This window comes from Calidris pugnax, unplaced genomic scaffold (assembly GCF_001431845.1).
Source record: "Calidris pugnax isolate Ruff unplaced genomic scaffold, ASM143184v1 scaffold18, whole genome shotgun sequence".
Classification (NCBI taxonomy): domain Eukaryota; kingdom Metazoa; phylum Chordata; class Aves; order Charadriiformes; family Scolopacidae; genus Calidris; species Calidris pugnax.
Genome location: NW_015090812.1, coordinates 3,874,181 through 3,892,649, shown reverse-complemented (window position 1 = coordinate 3,892,649; position 18,469 = coordinate 3,874,181). Strand labels below are relative to the sequence as shown.

Sequence of the window (18,469 nt, the reverse complement as noted above, 5' to 3'; positions counted from 1 at the left end):
CCCAAAACCCATAGGACCACCAGCTGAAGAGAGCTGAAGAGAACTGAAGAGAACTGAAGGAAAACTATCCACGTTTTGTTTCCCCTTATCACACTAAATTAATTTGCAAGACCAGTTAGCTTACCTTCATCTCAAGGAAGTTACAGTAAGGTATTGCAGCTACATCTAAGCTCTTTATACATGTTTTCTAGTGTAGACACCACAGTGCTGGAGTCAGATTAAAAAATACAGTAGCTAATTTTCAAACAGATAGTTTTTAAAAATGCTTCTAGTGAAAAATATAACGTATGTTATTTTGAAAAAGTTGCATGTGCTGTGAACATCCTTCCTATCCACCTTAAAAGAAAGCTGTTGATGTAAAGTTTAATTCACAATATCATTACTTGGGAGTTTTACTAAATACAGTAATGTTTCTTGTATGTTTCAGTGTAGCTCAGAACTTCATTTCCTGGGTCACCTTAAAGATTAAATCCAAGCTGGTACCTTTTCCAGCAGTATTTGTGTCATAACGATGCCTTTCTGCACACCCATTTTGCTCTGAAGGTACATTTCCATCTCAGAGAAGAGTAGCATGTTTTATTCCAGAGCACATCTGTTCCCTATTCTTAAAGTACACACTTCATCTGCACTGAAAGTGTTATCAACTAAATTTATGAAACACTTAGGCACACTAAGTATCTATGTAAATCTCTACTCAGCCCTTTAACAGAAAAGGGTAGGGAAAGAATACATCGAGAAAAAGAGCGAAGGATCTGAGTGGCAGAGTAACTGCAGTAATCTCAAATGTCACAGTCTTACGTAAAATAAGAACTGACACTTTCCCATTTGTAACTGGTATTAAGAGGAGGCAAGATGAATTTTAAGAAAGTTTTATTATACAAAAGATGATCCAAACCCCAAAGAGCTCTTCTACAGCTCTAAGAGTTTTGTTCTTTGACCTGTACTTCCGTATGCTTTTCCAAAAAGCCAAGATAAAAAGGTTCATTAGTCCCATTTTCTTCTTACCGAGAGAGTTGGAAAAAAAAAATCGTAGCTACATCAAAATCTGTTATTTATTCTTTGTATTCCAAGAACTGCTGAAGTCTTTTCTTATGTTCTGCAGACACTTGCACTGCACTGAAAACAACAAATGTAGAACGTAAGATTTTACAGTAAATGTAATACACCACAAAAGTAAAGTCTCACATCAAAATTAAGTATACACTGAAATCAACACAATTACACTGGAGCTAAATTTTAGAAAACCCAGCTGTATGAAAACCTATGTTCCAAAAAAAAGACAAAAATGTGTATTAACCCTTAAAACTGGCAATTCTTACCCTCAACAGCTTCCACTACCAAGACACTTGACCCTAGAAACCTAGCCTATTTTCTTACCTCTAAACACACACAAGCAATTAACTTGCAAGAATGATTTAGGCAAGAAATAATCTCTTATAACAATCTCTCTTGTATATCTAGCACTTCCAAACTGAGGAACATTTCACCTCCACAGAGAGAGATGGGCAGATACTGCAGGAATTTTCAATCCCGCATACGAAGAGGCCAAGTTTTAAAGCCTGCCTGCTGGGACAGTAGCTGAGAGTGAGCCATCTGACAACCAAGAAGCAAAGGGAATTTGAGCACTTGGACTCTTCATAGGATTCTCAGGATTCTCTCCCTACAGAACAGACAATTGTCTCTAGTTGGTTTACTTTCTTTTCAATAGCGAAGATTTATTAAATGAGTGGTATTCATGGACTGCTTCGAAAGAGTTCATGAAAAGTCACTAGGAAAAATTGCCCAGAAATCTATGAATAATAAGTTTCTAAGGGGAGGGGCAGATATCTACATAAGGATTTAAGGTTCCGCATATCAAAAAATACTAGAATACCACATAAGAATAATGACATGAAGGGGTTTTTGCCCAAACTTCCCTTTTCACAATAATGTAAATTAAAACCAAAATTTAGCCAGCAATCAATCACGAAAAAGGTCTTACTTCAGGTGTTCTCCAAAGACGGTCGTTATCCGGTACAGTGCTGTTCTCAGAGATGCTCTAAGTGCAAATCGTAGCGTTTTGTAGGATGTGTCCACCAGACTTCCTGAAACCCTGGGGGGCTTGCTAGAAACGTGAGGCAGTTTGAAATATCTGTCTACAACCTGGTTGAGAAAAACATAAATGAACTTGTTTCATCTGTTCAATGATTTCATAATGTAACGAACAGTATGTTTATATCAAATAAAGCAAAAAGAAAGTGCAAGTTCAGAAATCCCACCAAGACACACAAAAAAAATGTATTGGCTTTTTTTTTCCCCCTGGTGCCTGTTCTTGGAATAGATTGCACTGAAGAACTTTAATAACCTCTACATTCTTTCCAAGAATCTCCATTAAGGCAGTGTAAAATGATTATGTCAATAGGACACACATAGCCTTGGAAACACATCTGGATTTTTTTCAAATACACATTACACAAACACCAGTAATTGGACTTAGTATTAGTAGAGAAACACGACACAGATCTTATCTCCTGTGATTTGCAATGTCTCTAAGTGCTCCAGGTTGCACGAGGAATTGTGTACAGCCAAATAAAGATTAAGTCATAACACTATATTTTATGCGTAGTTAGAAGTGCTGCATCCCTGAAATAAGGTCTTTAACTGAGCATAACGTTCCACTTTTTTCAAATTAAACATTCCGTTAAAAACATGCTTTCTGTTTCTACATTTTAATAAACTAACAAAGTTTTTATTCAGCTGTTTCACAATGCACATAGCACAAAACAGCAACCAGCTGTTTTGTTTAGATAAACTGCAGAAGAAAAGCCATTTACAGTGGTAAGAAACTTGAATGTTATGACTGGTCACCAAGGAAAAAATATGAAATTAATAAAACTCCTCCTCTTCTCCCAAACTTTTTCTGCAGTAAGGAAAAGTTAACAGTTTTTACCTCCTGAAGAGTCAGTAAAGTATTCAGGATATTTGGCAGTGTAGTCTGGACAACTCCAAATTGGTCTTCAGTAAAGGAGGCTGCTACCAAATGAGACAGACCTTTTAAAAAAAGAAGTTTGTTATAATTACTGAATTCTCAGCTTCTGAAGCACTAGATTATGGTTTGCCTGAAGATACTACTAGTGTGGCAGAATTCTTCAGTATTTACTGCAGCCAGATGACATAGTTATCTCAGGACTTGGCTTTCTTCAGGACCAAACCAGTCAGTGGTTTGAGCAGTGGACAATAGTTTGACATCGATGACAAGGCAAGAAAAATTATACATAAAATAAATTTTAAAGAAGCCTTGGCTCCCTCTTGCCACTACTCTGATGAGAGCTGAATCTGACATCAACTAAGAGACAAATATTTCACAATTCTTCTCACCATAAACAAACATTGCCAGATCACTTCACTTGCCTTGGTCAGCTTGTATAAGAACTCTCTGCTACTTAGAGCTTAAATCAAGGTTTCCTTCAAAGTCCCTTCTCAGTTTACTTTTTTATCATATTTTATAAATTTACAGCTTAGCCCTCTGCCCTTAGTTAGAACACAAATGGTATCATCTGCTTTTCTGCAAACTGTACGTGTCGTTCCCATCTCCTGACTCCATGTCCCAACTCATCGCCTTCAGTCTGACACAGCCATAAAACATCTAACCTAGGCAAAAAGACCAACTTTGGCAGAGACAAACCTAATAAAAGATCCCATCAATACTTGTGTTTTCTCATGAGTTTGAAACAATCAAGAAAATCCCGTAGTGCAACCAGATATTGTCATTGTTCTTTTAATTCTCTGTGGACCATCCTTTTCCATTTATTTCTTAAGGTACTAGCTGAGTTACTCCCTCCCTCTCTCCGTGATTAATGAGGACTCAGAGCCTTTAGTCAGAAAAGCTGTTATAAAAAGATATCATAAATCTGTTACTGAAAAAAATGTACAAGCAATGCATGATTTCACCTGGGAGAGAAGCAATGGAAAACAAGTTTAGGAATCTCTACCAAACCTCTACGGAATGTAAACTAAGAGATCTCACATGGGATCTCAAAGCTAACAAGTCAATTAAACCTTTATTCGTGTTGGTATCTGAAATGCAGTCAGGTTTTTGTCAAAACAGATTCAAAGATTTTAATTCCGTTGTATTTATAAAGCACAGAGGCCCAGAAACCTGGAATTGGATCCTTTTAGTTGTAGTTCCATGAGCCAACAGAGTGGATCACCTGGAAAGTGCTTACCTCCCAACGCCCAGATGTGCATTTGGGCATCAGAGAAGACAGCCTGGATGGAGGCTTCAGGGTGCTGAGAAGAAATCAAAAGCATTCTGAGTGCACTTGACAAACTATCACCAAAATTGCAGGTTTCAATTAAGGTATTACAAATTTGATGGGGTTGTCTCCCTCCCCTCAGAAAAGACCTGAAAGGTTGACAGATCTCAGGGGAATACCCAGAAAAATCTGATTTTTTAAGAAACTATTTTTTTTTTTTTTGACAGGAGCTGCCAACAAAGCCATAGTTATGCATATGAACTTAAAGGGGAAAAAAAAATAATCTTAGCTAACTAGTTTTCAAGGGCTAATTAGGCAATATAATTCCCCTCTGCCTATTTCATGATCTTGCTTGTGTCTGTCTCCGCTCCAGTCTATAACTGATCAGAAAACACTGCTGTACATGTAAGCATAAACCATTATGACATATGCAGAACAGATCTGCATAAAAAAAATATATGATCTCTACTTGCAGGAAACATTTAAATCCCTGAAAAACAAAGATCAAAATTAGAGGGAGATGCTTCTGGAAAACTTAACTGAGTTATTGTTCAATTATGCTACGACAAATACCCAATTCCTTTTTTGTGTAAACACTATGCAAGTTTCTTTTAACTATTCAAAGTTCACCTGAAAAGTAGTAGTAATATCAGTACCACTATTTCCTAAGGAGAAATTCCCAACATTCTAGCTACCACTTTTCCCACAAAGGAAAACTATAAAGAATTTATTTGGTACACTGACCTAGCAAAAAGTAGTTAACTGAATTTTAAAATTAACTGGATGCCATGTCATCTTACAATTAATATACTGAGACATTATTAAGTGCACTTAAGTTCTCAGTTAAGTTTTAACTACTACACAATTCTTTAAGCAAAATCCATTTTATAACCACATGAGTTTAAACAAGTATTATTATTCTTTTTTATGCAGGTATGGGACACTCCTGCTATGAAGCTTGTAATAAGTATGATGTTGTACTTATAGAAAACCTTAGATTAAAAGAAAGGTTTTTAGAGCTGTTAATATACGCAAACTGTACAGAGCACCGCAGCAGAACCCATATGCTCACACAGTTCTAGTCCATGCTACTCAGTCACAAAACACAGGATGATAATTACCTTGCTGAAGAAATACATTATCAGCACTCGTTTGGACAAGAAGTTTTTTATCTGGAAAGAAACAAAAGATTGAAAAGATAATCTGTATTTATCTGAGGGTATGCACAACCCTCCTCAACCCTACCATCTCCTTGGAGTGGAAAGGGATTGGGGCGCAGGGGGAAGGATTTTCATTATGTAAGCTAATTGGGGAAGGAAGTATTCATTAACAAAAATGGAAAGTTCTTTCAGAAGAGAGAACCCCACTGGCCGTAACCTCTCCATACTGCAACTTTTACTTTACCTGCTCTTGCTTGTTCTGAAGCCACGTGTAAATAAAGCTTGGCTGTACTGCCTCACTGCCAGCTCTTGCAGCAGAGAGCACTGGGAGGGATTCGTGGTGGGACCCATTCATTTGTAGATCTACAAGAGAAGTACAGCATCTTCAGAAAAACTGGTTGCTTTCACTTTAATCCTCAAGATACAGATCTCTATTGACACACCTACTACACTTAATGACTACAAGGCTAAAAACAGTGCTGTGGAAGAATCTCTACCTGAACCTGATGTCCACAGCTTTAGTCGCCTTCTCATGACATGAGGACTCTGGACTGATCCATACCAAGGAGAGTTTACATCCAGAATTCCCATCTTGCCATTTAAAGCTGGTGAGCCAAAAGGTGAACTGACATCAGACCCGGGTGATGTCTTTAGAGGCGTGAGGGATGATTTAACCAGAGAAGTCATGGAAGCTCTGGGAATGACATTAGACCTCGGCGACTGGAAAGACACGTCTTCTGCCCCAACAGCTCCTAATGACAAACAAAATGCTGCATGAAGACAAACAGGCTGGCATGTGTGAAATAAAAGACAGGTTTGTTACTTGATTGCTATTTCAACAGCCTTTCTATCGTTAGAGCTTTTATTAAAGGGCATTGTTTCCACTGCGGTTTTGCAAAGAAGTACTTATTCAGATGAACATGAAGCGTTTTAAAAGTTTATCAGTTTAAGAACAGCAAGTGATGAGAAGGATCCCCGTGGATTCATTTACTTTTCTCCTTTTGCTAGCTAGCATTACTACACCCTGGTACAGATCTACACAAAGTGTGTTCTTAGGATTAAGTACCAGAAAAAAAAGGCTACCTATAGAAGAATGGCTATTCTTTCTGATTCTGCTTGGTACATAAGAGATGTCAGTCACAAAATCAGCAGCACTGGAAGAAATTCACCCCTCACATACCAACAGTCCCCTGCTGTTCCCAGGGCACTGGTATCCAAGGCACTGACTGCTCAGGGATTCAATTACCTGGCAGCCCTTGTGCTAACGCAGTTCTGCTGCCAGAAACGATGCCTATGTCTGGCATGTAAAACACCCAAAATGCTCGCAGGCTGCACACAGATTCAGATTGGATTTTCTTATTCTACAGTGGTATTAGTGAATACACTGATATATACTACATATTCGAAGTATCCACAACAACAAAACAAAAACTAACTTTACTATCTCAAACTCATCATCATAAGAGCAGCTATGCAAATTACAAAGCATCTCTTGGCAAGGCTTAAGTCCTCCCTCCGTTAGGTTCAATCACTTACTAGAACTATACTAATTATTCTTTCTTAATTCATGCAAGCACGGAAAAAATACTGTACTGAACATAGCATCATGCAAAGCAAACAAACTGAGTAAACATGATCTTTCCAAGTTCTCTAGTTATTTTGGGATTATTCCAAGCAGAATACCTAAAATGAAACCGGGGAGAGACTATTTTGTTTGCATTTATTTGCAGAAAGCCCCGTGACTCATTTTCCCCACACAACTTGATTGAGACGAAGGTACCCGTGTAACCTATCGGTACTTTCATGCTTTATTGCGAGCGTTTCCCTCACGTACCTGGAGTCTGTGGAAATCCTTTGGGCTCTCCTGCTGGCTGCTTCGCTCTCCCATTTGCTGCTGCAGCTTCCTGCTGGGCGACCAACCTCTTGGTCAGATCGCTCAGAAGACTCAAACACTCCTTGGATATTGCAGTCCAGTTGTGCGGGTGCCCACCTAGGAGTACACACACACAAAGGAAATGCTGGAGGTGTGTTTAACCCAGATGCTCATCCTTGTGTCTATTCTGACAGTGCTCTCAGCATAAGGTTCAGAGGTCATAGTATTTTTAAAAAGACACAGTGCATTTTCACTGTGACAGTTTATTTGTATGGAGAGGAAGATGAAAACACAGACAGTCTCTACCCTGTCAATGGCTAACTCTAAAAAGACTGCAGTGAAACCCTCTAAGCAAGAAGGAAAGGTAGGCAGCTCAGCCCATCAGATCTGAAATCACTAAACAGCTAAAATGAACAAAGCAGTATCAGTGGTGATAGTAAACAGTTTTGAAGTAGTACAAACACTAGCATTCCTGATGAGGTGTAACAAAAAGTTCCTGGAGGCTATTAAGCAGTTGTAATTGAACTTCTCTGCCATATCTTTGTATATAGCAACAGGCTTGAATACTAATTGAAATTATAGCCATTGTTTGATTTCACGACTCTAATGGTGACTCACTATTTATGCTTGATTTCACCTCATTCACATCTGAGCATTGGGCTTTCATACACATCTGTTAGATTATACACTCTGGACTATTTGACTGGGGGTGTCAAGAGGACCCCGCTTTCAATATCCTAAGACCTGTGTTTCCTCATGGCTGCTGTTTAAATCAAACAACAGGCACCAATTTGTTGAGTTTAGTAGATGAAACAATACAAATATAGAAAATGAAGCATCCTTTTGGAAAAGGCACCACAGGGATGAGGCCTCCTGGCTTATATAGCAGGTCTCTCAACATGAAATACCGTCTAAAAGCATTTGAATAACATTTTTAATAAAAGTAAAAGAACCAACATGAAATATTTTCTATAATTACCTGGCTGACTAAGGCTAAAGACTTCCTGTCGCCGAACAGGAGAGTACTGGGAAAGTAACATCAAGTCTTGTAAGGCTAAAAACTGCAAGGAAAGAAGAGGGTTTTAGTGCATGAGAAGTCCAATATATTTGCTGTAAAAAAAAAAATTTAGTTCTCCATACAAAAGCAATCCCTAGCAAAGAATGAGTTCACACAGATTAACACCAGCCACTAAACAGAAAAAAAATGAGGCAAATGACTGTGCACATCCCCAGAATCACGCTGGATGGCGCTGCTGAGTTAGAAAGAGCTTCAGAGAACTTTATTAAATGACATTTCTCTGGAGTTAAAAAAGACCTAACACTATTTTTTATCTTAACAGCTCAGACAGAAAGACCCTAAGATACAAAAAAAGTCTAAGGAGAGAGCTGTTTTTTCAAGCCAGAGCTCAACTGCAGCGCACCACACGATACCTGACCTAATACTGCTTTTTCATGACTTTAACTAGTCAACATGGCAAACAAAAAATTACTAGATCTCTCACACTATGCAAGATCCAATTATCAATTGGACACTTTAGTAACAGCTGGGATCATAAATTAGATGACTTCTACTTTTAACAGTGCTGTGCTCGACCCTCCTTCGTCCATCCTTTGATAATACAGCAAAGCTTAAAAAGGGATTCAAATGGATTAGAGCCTATTATATCTCCAGTCTTATCAGAGATCTGTAAAACCAGTAAAAGTGGATTTTGCATGTGCTGGTGAATATTCTTATCTTTATTTGCATAATACTTCTTATATGAGGTCTCCAATTTCTAAGTATTATAATCAGTAAATCCCATTAATGATTACCATAGCCAGACGAAAATTACTCTTCTTTACTCACTTTTTAAGTAGTCTTTTAGTATTGTCTTTATAAATAATAATAAAAAAAAAAACAACTTCCAAAAAAGCATAGAAATAATTTTTCAATTTCAAGAGAGAACACACACTTAAGAGCTCAAATATAAGTAGCAGGGGCTACTTATATTATACTTAGGAGTATTAAGAGCATACAAAGGTTTGACAAAACACATGCTTATCTGACAAGACTTAAAGCTGAAAAGGTTTAAAAAAAAAAAAAACCCTGAATGTCACTAACCTTTTGTTTTTGCCTCACTACATGATAATATACTTATGCTGCAAGCAAATAGGTCTAACTTAACGAATCTGTCTTCAGCTTAAAGGGAACAGTGTGGGGAGCACCAGCAGATGTCACTACTAAACAAATTTTCAGCATTAAGTGTAACCTCGAGTGTCCTGAGGCAGCTTTTTAAAGAAGGAGCACCTCAGTTAAAATAACCAGTACCTGGAAGATGCGACCGCGTGCTTTGAGAAACACCTCCTGAGCAGACAGGTGGCTAGGAAGAGGGTGGGAATTCAATTACCTTTATAATGAGGGGAGGGTTGCTGCTTAGGATTTTAGGCAGGCACTGGTCTGTCTCCTCAGCAAAAGTTGGCTGGACAGGAAAATGATGCGTCTAAACGTAAACATCAAAAGTTGTGTTATACACAGCAAAACACAAGAAAACCATATGGAAGTCCACACCTGATATCTTACTTCTCAGATGAATGATGAATTAGGACAGCACACACCCCATTCCTTCAACATTAAACTAGCCTGAAATTTCCAAGATAAAAACACAAAGACTTTACTCCTTACATTTAAAACTGAAAAATCTTAGAAAATTCCTATATCTTTATCTTCTATGTACCCATATAATTCATAGCTAGGGGCATCACATCATTATGAAAAGAAATTCCTCTAACCACATACCCAGGGGAAAAGTTAGTGACAACACATTCAGATACAAGACTGAAATTTAAACTATAATGTCTATATTTAACAGTGTAACCACTCTGGTGAAGAACTGAGGGTTCTTTTACCAAATAATAAAAGATTTATTAAAATTTTTCTTTTGCACTGTTTTGCTGATAAATTAATGAATTCTTCTCATCATGATATTAATATTCTGTGTTTTAATAGAATTTCTCCTTGTGGCTACAATATTTAAAATGTGAACAGCAGCTCTTAAATTGTATCAAACATTGCATTTTTAAACAATATTTAACACGGACCATTTTAGGCACAGATTACCTGCCAATTTTGGGTTACTGCACTCATTTTACGTATCACAGCTTTATTCTCCCCTGTTTCCAACTGCAAAATTGAAATTTAAGGTAGCAATTGCTTACAAAGTGTTAATAGAGTGACTTCATGTGGATTAAATTTACAATGTCTTTCCTGACTTTTCAGTTAACTCTACACAAATATTTACAAACAGCTTTGGAAGCTTTTTAGCTCTTAAAAAACAAATCATGTAGATAAAGAAATACTTTGTTTGACAGTCAAAAGGTCTATTTTATACCTTCACAGATGGATGTTTATTTTGTCTTCCAGAGCTTTATATGCAATAAAAAAAATCGCAGGCACCGACACCCAGCATTCATTCACTGGTGCTTCAACTACTATCCTTTGAAAAAGGTTGTTCACACCTTGTAACTGCTGTTGGAGCTGTCTACAGACTCTGACCCATCATGACATCAGTTTTGCTTCACTCCTTAATCTTTTCTCGTGCAGACACAACTAGACCTTTTTAATTAAAGCCAACACTCCAAGCACTATATGCCACTTCATCCTGTAGGAGCGTTTTGCATCATTGCACTGGTCCAGGATTTAAACCTCGCTTTTTTCTTACTAACCCACAGTCCAGTAACATTAAAAAAAAAAAAAAATCAAGTGAGATGAACAATTTTTTCCTCTGTATTCTTACAAAGAAATATCTGGATTAGTCAACAAAGACCAAGTCTTCTCCAATTCTCTGTTGCCAAGACTTCTTTTTTTTGCCTCTTCAATCACAGTCTCACATTTATCCTAATATGATTCATTATATATTTAAACAGTCTTTTTTTAGCAATATTAATTTGTAACTTTATGATTGAATAAAAAGGGAAAAGTGTCTTAATTCCCAAGACTGCTTGAAGTCTATTTTAATACCGCAGCCTGCTTTGCAGGCCAAAGCGGTCCCTGCTTCGGAGAGCTGTGTACTTTGATGGTTTGCTTAAATTTGAGATTTCGAGAGCTCAGCTCGCAGAAAACGGACAGCATTTTGTTTCCTTTCATATTGTAAAATTAGATTGAGAGCTGTGGAGTCCCTGGATGTTCTCTTTCCATGTAACCTCTAGCTGTTTGTCACAAGCCTTTAGCTATTCTCACACTCAAACACCAAATCACTGCACGGAAACACACGTGGAGACCAAGCTCTGCAGACACCTACGGGCCCTGCACCGGCTCGTCTGTCTTTACACCTAAAGAGCACAAAGAACATGGTGCAGACTCCATGAGTCATAAAGTGGTTCTTTGTTAAGGTGGTCCCAACAGCTTCCGCGTGGATTTAGCATCAAACACGAACAGGAGAAAGGGGACGTGGAAACAGAAGTAGAGGAGGGTAGAAGGAGGTGGAAATAACAAAACATTGCTGTAAACCTGTTAATTTGTAAGCAGCATAGATTTGTGCTACAGGAAGAGGAAGGGGGAGTCAGTTAACATCCAGCCTCTCTCATCTGTTCAGTTATCAGACACTACCTGCGGTGCATGCTTTGAAAACTTCAGAATTTGTAATGTTACTTCCTAATAAAACTGCTTTTGAAAAGAAAATATTGTCTGTGAAATGCTTATTTTGTATTGTCTGTGAAACACCTTTAGCACTGTCACCCAATACTAACCTCTGTGGCGTAGATTTTGAAGAGTAACCACGCAATGTACCAGGTAATCAGAAGAAATACCCCACATAACCAGGCATGGTAAAACAAGGAGAGGTCCAGTAAGCCAGTCAGAGTGTCAAGAGGATGCAATTTACTGCAGATAAAAGAACCAAGAAGATGCAAGTATTTTTATTATAGAAGACATCTATCGTAACCTGTTACAATAATTGCAACAATAAAGTTGCAATTTTCTTTTGCAAAGACAGTTTCTTAAAGATGTTTGAGATTTCATCTTTTAAAGACTATCATCATTTAAAGACGTTTGACATTCCATCATTTCTTTAATTCTTTTTAATTTTTAGATGAACTTAAGAAAAATTAATGAAATCAAGGAAAAGAAAATAAGTATAAAATAAATAACAACGATTACGGGTTTAGCCAATTAAGGTATTAAGACTCCAGTTTCTCTATTTTAAAACAAATTGCAGACTCAAAACTGAAGCGATGCCCTCCCAAAAACCACAGAAAAGCAGATAAAACACACATAGGCGATTTGGAGAGATGTGCCTTTCTAATACTTTAGAGACTTAGAGGGATGAAGGAACCGGAGCGGATTTCTTAATGACTACAAGATGTTTCCTACAAGGGGATGTTGGTTCCTTTTGGATCCATCTCAGAAGTACCCAACGCTCCCCACATTCTGTGTGGGGACACAAGGAACCCCAGTCCCACTGGACACACGGAGCCAGCTGTGAAGCTGGACTCCTTCAGCAAAGGGAGACGTCAGCAATATTCTCCTGCACAATTTCAGCAGCACAACGTACAACCCACCTGTCTATGTGGAGATCCATCGTGGTGCTTATCCACACCTTTGGGATGTAACCTAGGGATCAAAAAGAAACACTGAAACAAATATAACACTGCAAAACACTGTAACAGGCCAAAAAGACAAAAGAAGAATTTATGTATAGAGACAAGAGACTGGTCTTTTAAGATGCCTGCACCAGGAAACAATCTGCCTTTGGGCTTGTTTTTTTGTGGCTTGTTTTCAACAGAAACAAGAGAAGGAAAAAAGGTTTCAGGCCAGCAACTACACATTGAGACCTTATCTTTTATTGCTAGCTTCTCAGCATCAAGTTATTTGTGTTTCCTCACTAAGAAAAGAGGGTTAATAGTAATTTAATATTAATCTTCACTACAGTTCAGGCAGCAGCAGAGTGCTTTTAAAGACTTAAGGAAACTGATATAGAACCACCATACTCCTAATTTATCACCTAATGCAAGTGGAAACCATTCTAACATATTTTGATATCATTTAGGAGGATAACTACAACCACAACATAAAAATTTTCCTCATTTTTAGAAAGTCCACTGCAATCATCTTCATCAGCACGGATTTTTTTAACCATAGTTTTAAAGACCAAATTTCAGTTTCATATAGGAAGGAGCCATACTGCCTTTGTCTCCCCAACTTCCTCTCAATAATACAAAAGGTACTTAAGAATAAAGCCAAAATGCTGGTTTTTACTAAAAAAAAAAAAAATTAAAAAAATGTGAAAATATAGCAATATTGCATATACCAAAGTCACAACCACTCTTGGTATGTCAGGTTCAGCTCTGTCTCACTGAATTTCCAATACCAGGCAATGGAAGGAACAGTCCCAAGCATAAAGATGTTTACCCAGTTCCAAAAATATTTGGGAACATTTAAAGAAAAAAGGGAATATAAATTACAAATTTAGAAATTTTTTTTTAAATTGTTTTCAGATTTATAATCTTTTTGCCACAAATCAAGAGGGGTATGTAAACACTGACCCAAAGTATCAGGTTTCTAAATCTACACTTGTAAATTTGGTAGCTTCTCTTCCAAATGCAAGTTACTTCATCCCTGCCTGCAACAAGGTTTCCTGCACATAAAAGATCACCAGAGACAACACTCTGTGTTTTGGTAGTGACCAAACACAGAATTCAGCTTAGAAAACTATGGTTTCCCCACTCTCTTCTCCTTAGAATATTGTCATCTTCTGAGAACATTATCAGTTAGACAATAAATTCTTATAGATTACGTTAATTTCTTAGGAGAAGAGACATTTCTCACATGCTAAATAAGCTTCTGTGAGGCTGCAAGATTTGCCATCATACAAGTATCGCCGTTCAAACCCTGTGCCTTTTCTTACTGCTTTAGAGAGGTGTTAAATCTCTTTGTTTAAAGAAGTCTACAAGCCTCCAGCAAGTTACCTGGAAGGCTGAAAAATAGTATAACAGGCCTGAATGATTAAAGATACAGTTTTCAAAATATAGAAAAAAAAATAAAAAGAATTTCAGGAACACTTACCAAAAAAGTAGTATGTGACACAGAAGTTTCTAACGAAATATAGCGATTCCACACAACTGTGTTTAACAAGGAGAGGCAAAGACCTTCTGAAACGTAAGCACTTGTATTGCTAAAAAACAAACAAAAATCTGTTTAGTCTTCTGCATACAGAACATATCGATGAAACGGTAAAAAAAAAATCACAAGGTGCTTGAAAACCTGAAGTCTAGATGAATTTAAACTTAGTTTAAGGCAATTCTACATGCACCACCTACTATTTATTCTCCCAGTTTCTTTCTGTCACTTTATAAAATACTGTAACTACACCATTACCAAAATGATGTTTGGTTTGCCAATAAACTGAATGGTCATGACTTAAATGTTTTCCACTAATACAAATAACCTTGCCTAAAGACACCTTTAGCCAAATTGGTTGGACTTTGTAAATCTGGGAATCATGCAAAACAGTCACTGTAAGGCTACAGTAACAGCAGAAATGTTTGTAAGACGATGTTTCACAAGCCACTCCTCATCATTTCGCATTGGTACAGATTTCTGTAGAACTGCTAGAGCCCATCCACAGGAATCCATGGAATTTCACATGAACAAGCTTTGGATGTTGAGCTTCCAGCAAGATTCAATAAGCTATTTAGACTTTAAATTAACTGGTACCCAGTTACAATTGATAAAGTGTTTTTTTTTTCTGCTCAGGATTTTGAGCTTTTAACTCTCACTGACCCTTGTTTTCAGTTCAGTTTGTGTATACCATTTCTTTCCTCCAGTTCACTTTCTGCACAGAAAAGCTTTTAATGTGCATCAGAGAGGAATAAATTTTATAGTCACAGCATCCTGGGTTTCCGTGTTCAGCTGAAAGGGGGTGAGCAGGAAGGAGGAAGATGAGCACTAGTGGCATTTAAACCTGAGAGTACACTACTAGAGAAAGCCAACAGACAGCAGCTACTGCCATATTCCAAAATATAAATAATCAAGGCTTTACTTCGACATGTCTTTCTGCAAAAGTGTTTAAACTGCTTACCTGTATGATTGGAAATGGCAAATAATTCATATTGTTAATAAGATAAAAAAGACTATAACTGAATCCCAGGAAAGCTCCCGAAAGTAGAAAAAAGAGGTTGTATTCATTTAGGCACATCTGAGGAACAGCATCCTCTAGGCTAAAATAGAAAAATTAGAATTAATTCTGAGTTTAAAAAAAAAAAAGTCATTCTAGCCTTCAGAAGTTCCATTTTACTTTCCTGATCAGTACATATGATGGTATCTCAGTAAGTCTTTCCTAAAGTAGGAATCCCAACACCTCTTGTTGCAATTTACGCATGAAGATGCTTGCGGCATTTATGAAGTGTGTCACATTAACCAGAAGACCAAAACCTAGTTCAAGTGACACCCAGTTTGTCATCATTCGACTTCCCATTAAGAATCCTGGCAATTTAGTTTCTGGCCCAGTCATTTCTTTGTACTTTGTAATATTTCTAGAGGACAGTATTTCCTATCCTTTTAATAAAGGAGACCAAGATATAATTGCTTATTTTTGATGGCACTCAAACTACAGTCTTTTGTTTGACAGAAGCCACCAGTAAATACATTTTACAATAGAAGTTCTTTGCATAATTTATCTTTAACACACACACAGAGATAATTACCTTTCTGAAGGGGTGCAGGGCACAGAAAGATACCGGAACTTTCCTTTTGTCATGACTGCAGCACACCAGGCAACCACCATTCCCATTACAGCATGAACAACCGAATGGATAACTTGTCGAGGGTGAATAATTTTTCCTATCAGTGCTAATCGAGAGCACGGTATCGATGGCACAACTGCAAAGAGAAGCCAAAAGGGAATTTTCATTTCTTATTAATAAAACACTTAAGTAGAAAAAAAAAAAAGAAAAAAAGGCATTGTCATTAAAAAACTTCTCACAGTTGGAAACAGTCACTAGATGAGAATGAAATAAATAAAGTGGCTCAGCTAAGAGGGTCTCAGCCAAGAGGTAAGCAGGAATCTGGAATGAATTACTTAAAAACAAGCTTTATGCATTGTCTGTATTAATTTCAAAGGAAATCTACCACCAAATGTAAATACAAAACTCTTTAAAAGGTCATCCTATTTAATTCAGGTATCACAGCAATTTACATAACCCACCTGCATAGAATTCAACGTTGAAGATGCTTATTACTACTATCACCACAGACAGAAGAAGGATACAAAAGATGACGTAAGAAGTATATAAATCATTGAGAGAATCTAAAATAATAATAAAAAAATAGTATTATTGCTCAGAAGATGACAGTAACAGAATGGTGGCACAGTGAGTAACAAAACACTTAAGCAGTCAGTAATAATCCACTAAGTGCATAAAGGGGAGTAATGTTCAAGGGTCTCTGTAATCTTGCACCGCATTTGCCCAGCTGCCTAACATTTCTGCATAAAAGCACATTTAAATTTCAGGGAAACTATTTCACACCCTTATAATTGGCTTTCTCGTTAGTGAGAACTCAGAATTTTGTTTCAAAAAGAAAATATCTCAAAATGCATTACATTATGGCTTAACTAACACCATTTCCCTTCACTTAGTAAAAGCTGCAGCCACACAGCCACACTTTAAAAGAAATACCTTAGAGAGTAAATTGCTTCCGAAAATACAAAAGCCCAAAAGACCCAATCAAAGGGTGAAAGAAATGAAGCCTCCCTGCCAGGAGCAGCTGAACAATGACAGGTATCCAGATTTCCTCTAAACAACTCCCAGTTTCCTGGGCGTGCACTCGAGGGAAGGTTATTCTCAGAGCAGCTGTTTCATTCAGGAATTTCACTTGTGAACTGGAGCCCTGGAACAGGCTGCCCAGGGAGGTGGTGGAGTCTCCTTCTCTGGAGACATTCAAAGCCCACCTGGACACGTTCCTGGGCAACCTGCTCTGGGTGGACCTGCTTTGGCAGGGGGTTGGACTAGATGATCTCCAGAGGTCCCTTCCAACCCCGTATCATTCTGTGATTCTGTGATTCTGTGATTCAAGGCACCAAAGTTGGAGGAAACTTCAGCTCTTTATGCAAACAGCTGCTGTGCAGGGTGGAAAGGGGAAATATGTCCAAGTACTTTGAATAGAGAACTATGTCGCTTTATCTTTTTCTGTGAATGGTATACTCACTTACACGAGCTTCCAACAGATATTTCTATCTAGGAAGAATTATCGTTATAAGCAACACAGAAAACAATGTTTCAAAGCTTATAAACCACCCCCAGGCCACCCTGCTCCCCGCAGCTCAGGGCACGGTGCCCACCACTTTCAAAGATGATGAAGGGATTGGAGCACCTCCCTGATGAGTAAAGGCTGAGAGAGCTGGGGCTCTTTAGCCTGGAGAAGAGAAGGCTGAGGGGAGACCTTATCAATGCTTACAAGTATCTAAAGGGTGGGTTGAGGGAGGATGGAGCCGGACTCTTTCCAGTGGTTCCCAGTGACAGGACGAGGGGCAATGGGCACAAGCTGGACCATGGGAAGTTCCATTCAAATAGGAGGAAGAACTTCTTTAGGGTGAGAGTGGCAGAGGCCTGGAAGAGGCTGCCCAGGGAGGGTGTGGAGTCCCCTTCTCTGGAGATTTTCAAGCCCCACCTGGATGCAGCCCTGAGTGATGTGATCTCGGCAACCCTGCTTTGGCAGGGGAGTTGGACTAGATGATCTCTAGAAGGTCCCTTCCAACTCTGACAATTCCGTGATTCCACAGACTCCGCGATTTCACGGATCCCGCGCCTGACCCCGGCCCCGACCGCCGCCCCGGAGGGGTAGAAACAGAGCACCTACTGGAGATCCAGCGCACCGGGTGGAAGGGGTCGAGGCCGCTGAGGACGACGAAGGCCGCGGTGCAGAGGGGCAGCAGCAGCACGGACCAGGCGGCGGCGGCCGCCACCCTCCAGCCGAGCACCTGAGGGAAGCAGAGCGTGAGTGGCCGCAGGGGACGGGAACCACCACCATCGCCGCCGCCTCCCCTCAGCACCCCCCCGCACTCACCTGGCGGAGCAGCGCCCGCCGCCGGCCCGTCTCCGCCTCCATGGCCGCGGCCGGGCCGCCCGCACCGGCCGTTCAAAGTCTCCGCCGTTCAATGGCCACCCCCGCCGGCCGCACGACACTTCCGGCGGAAAGCCGGAGGGCCAGCAGCCAATGGGAGGCGCTT

At 38.9% G+C, this 18,469-nt stretch overlaps 1 protein-coding gene across 1 annotated transcript; it reads right to left on the bottom strand.

Annotated features, from left to right (window-relative positions):
* Positions 1–853: 853 nt before the first annotated feature.
* Positions 854–18,423, bottom strand: NDC1 (NDC1 transmembrane nucleoporin). Its single transcript, XM_014939531.1, has 18 exons — positions 18,307–18,423; positions 18,100–18,220; positions 16,448–16,549; positions 15,948–16,122; positions 15,323–15,461; positions 14,308–14,416; positions 12,804–12,855; positions 11,994–12,126; positions 9,656–9,748; positions 8,248–8,329; positions 7,230–7,385; positions 5,893–6,147; positions 5,640–5,758; positions 5,357–5,407; positions 4,206–4,269; positions 2,930–3,030; positions 1,982–2,142; positions 854–1,116 (listed from the first exon to the last, which is right to left on the bottom strand). The coding sequence occupies exons 1-18, from the start codon at positions 18,346–18,348 to the stop codon at positions 1,053–1,055; spliced, it is 2,019 nt and encodes a 672-aa protein (XP_014795017.1). The 5' UTR covers positions 18,349–18,423; the 3' UTR covers positions 854–1,052.
* Positions 18,424–18,469: the final 46 nt, after the last annotated feature.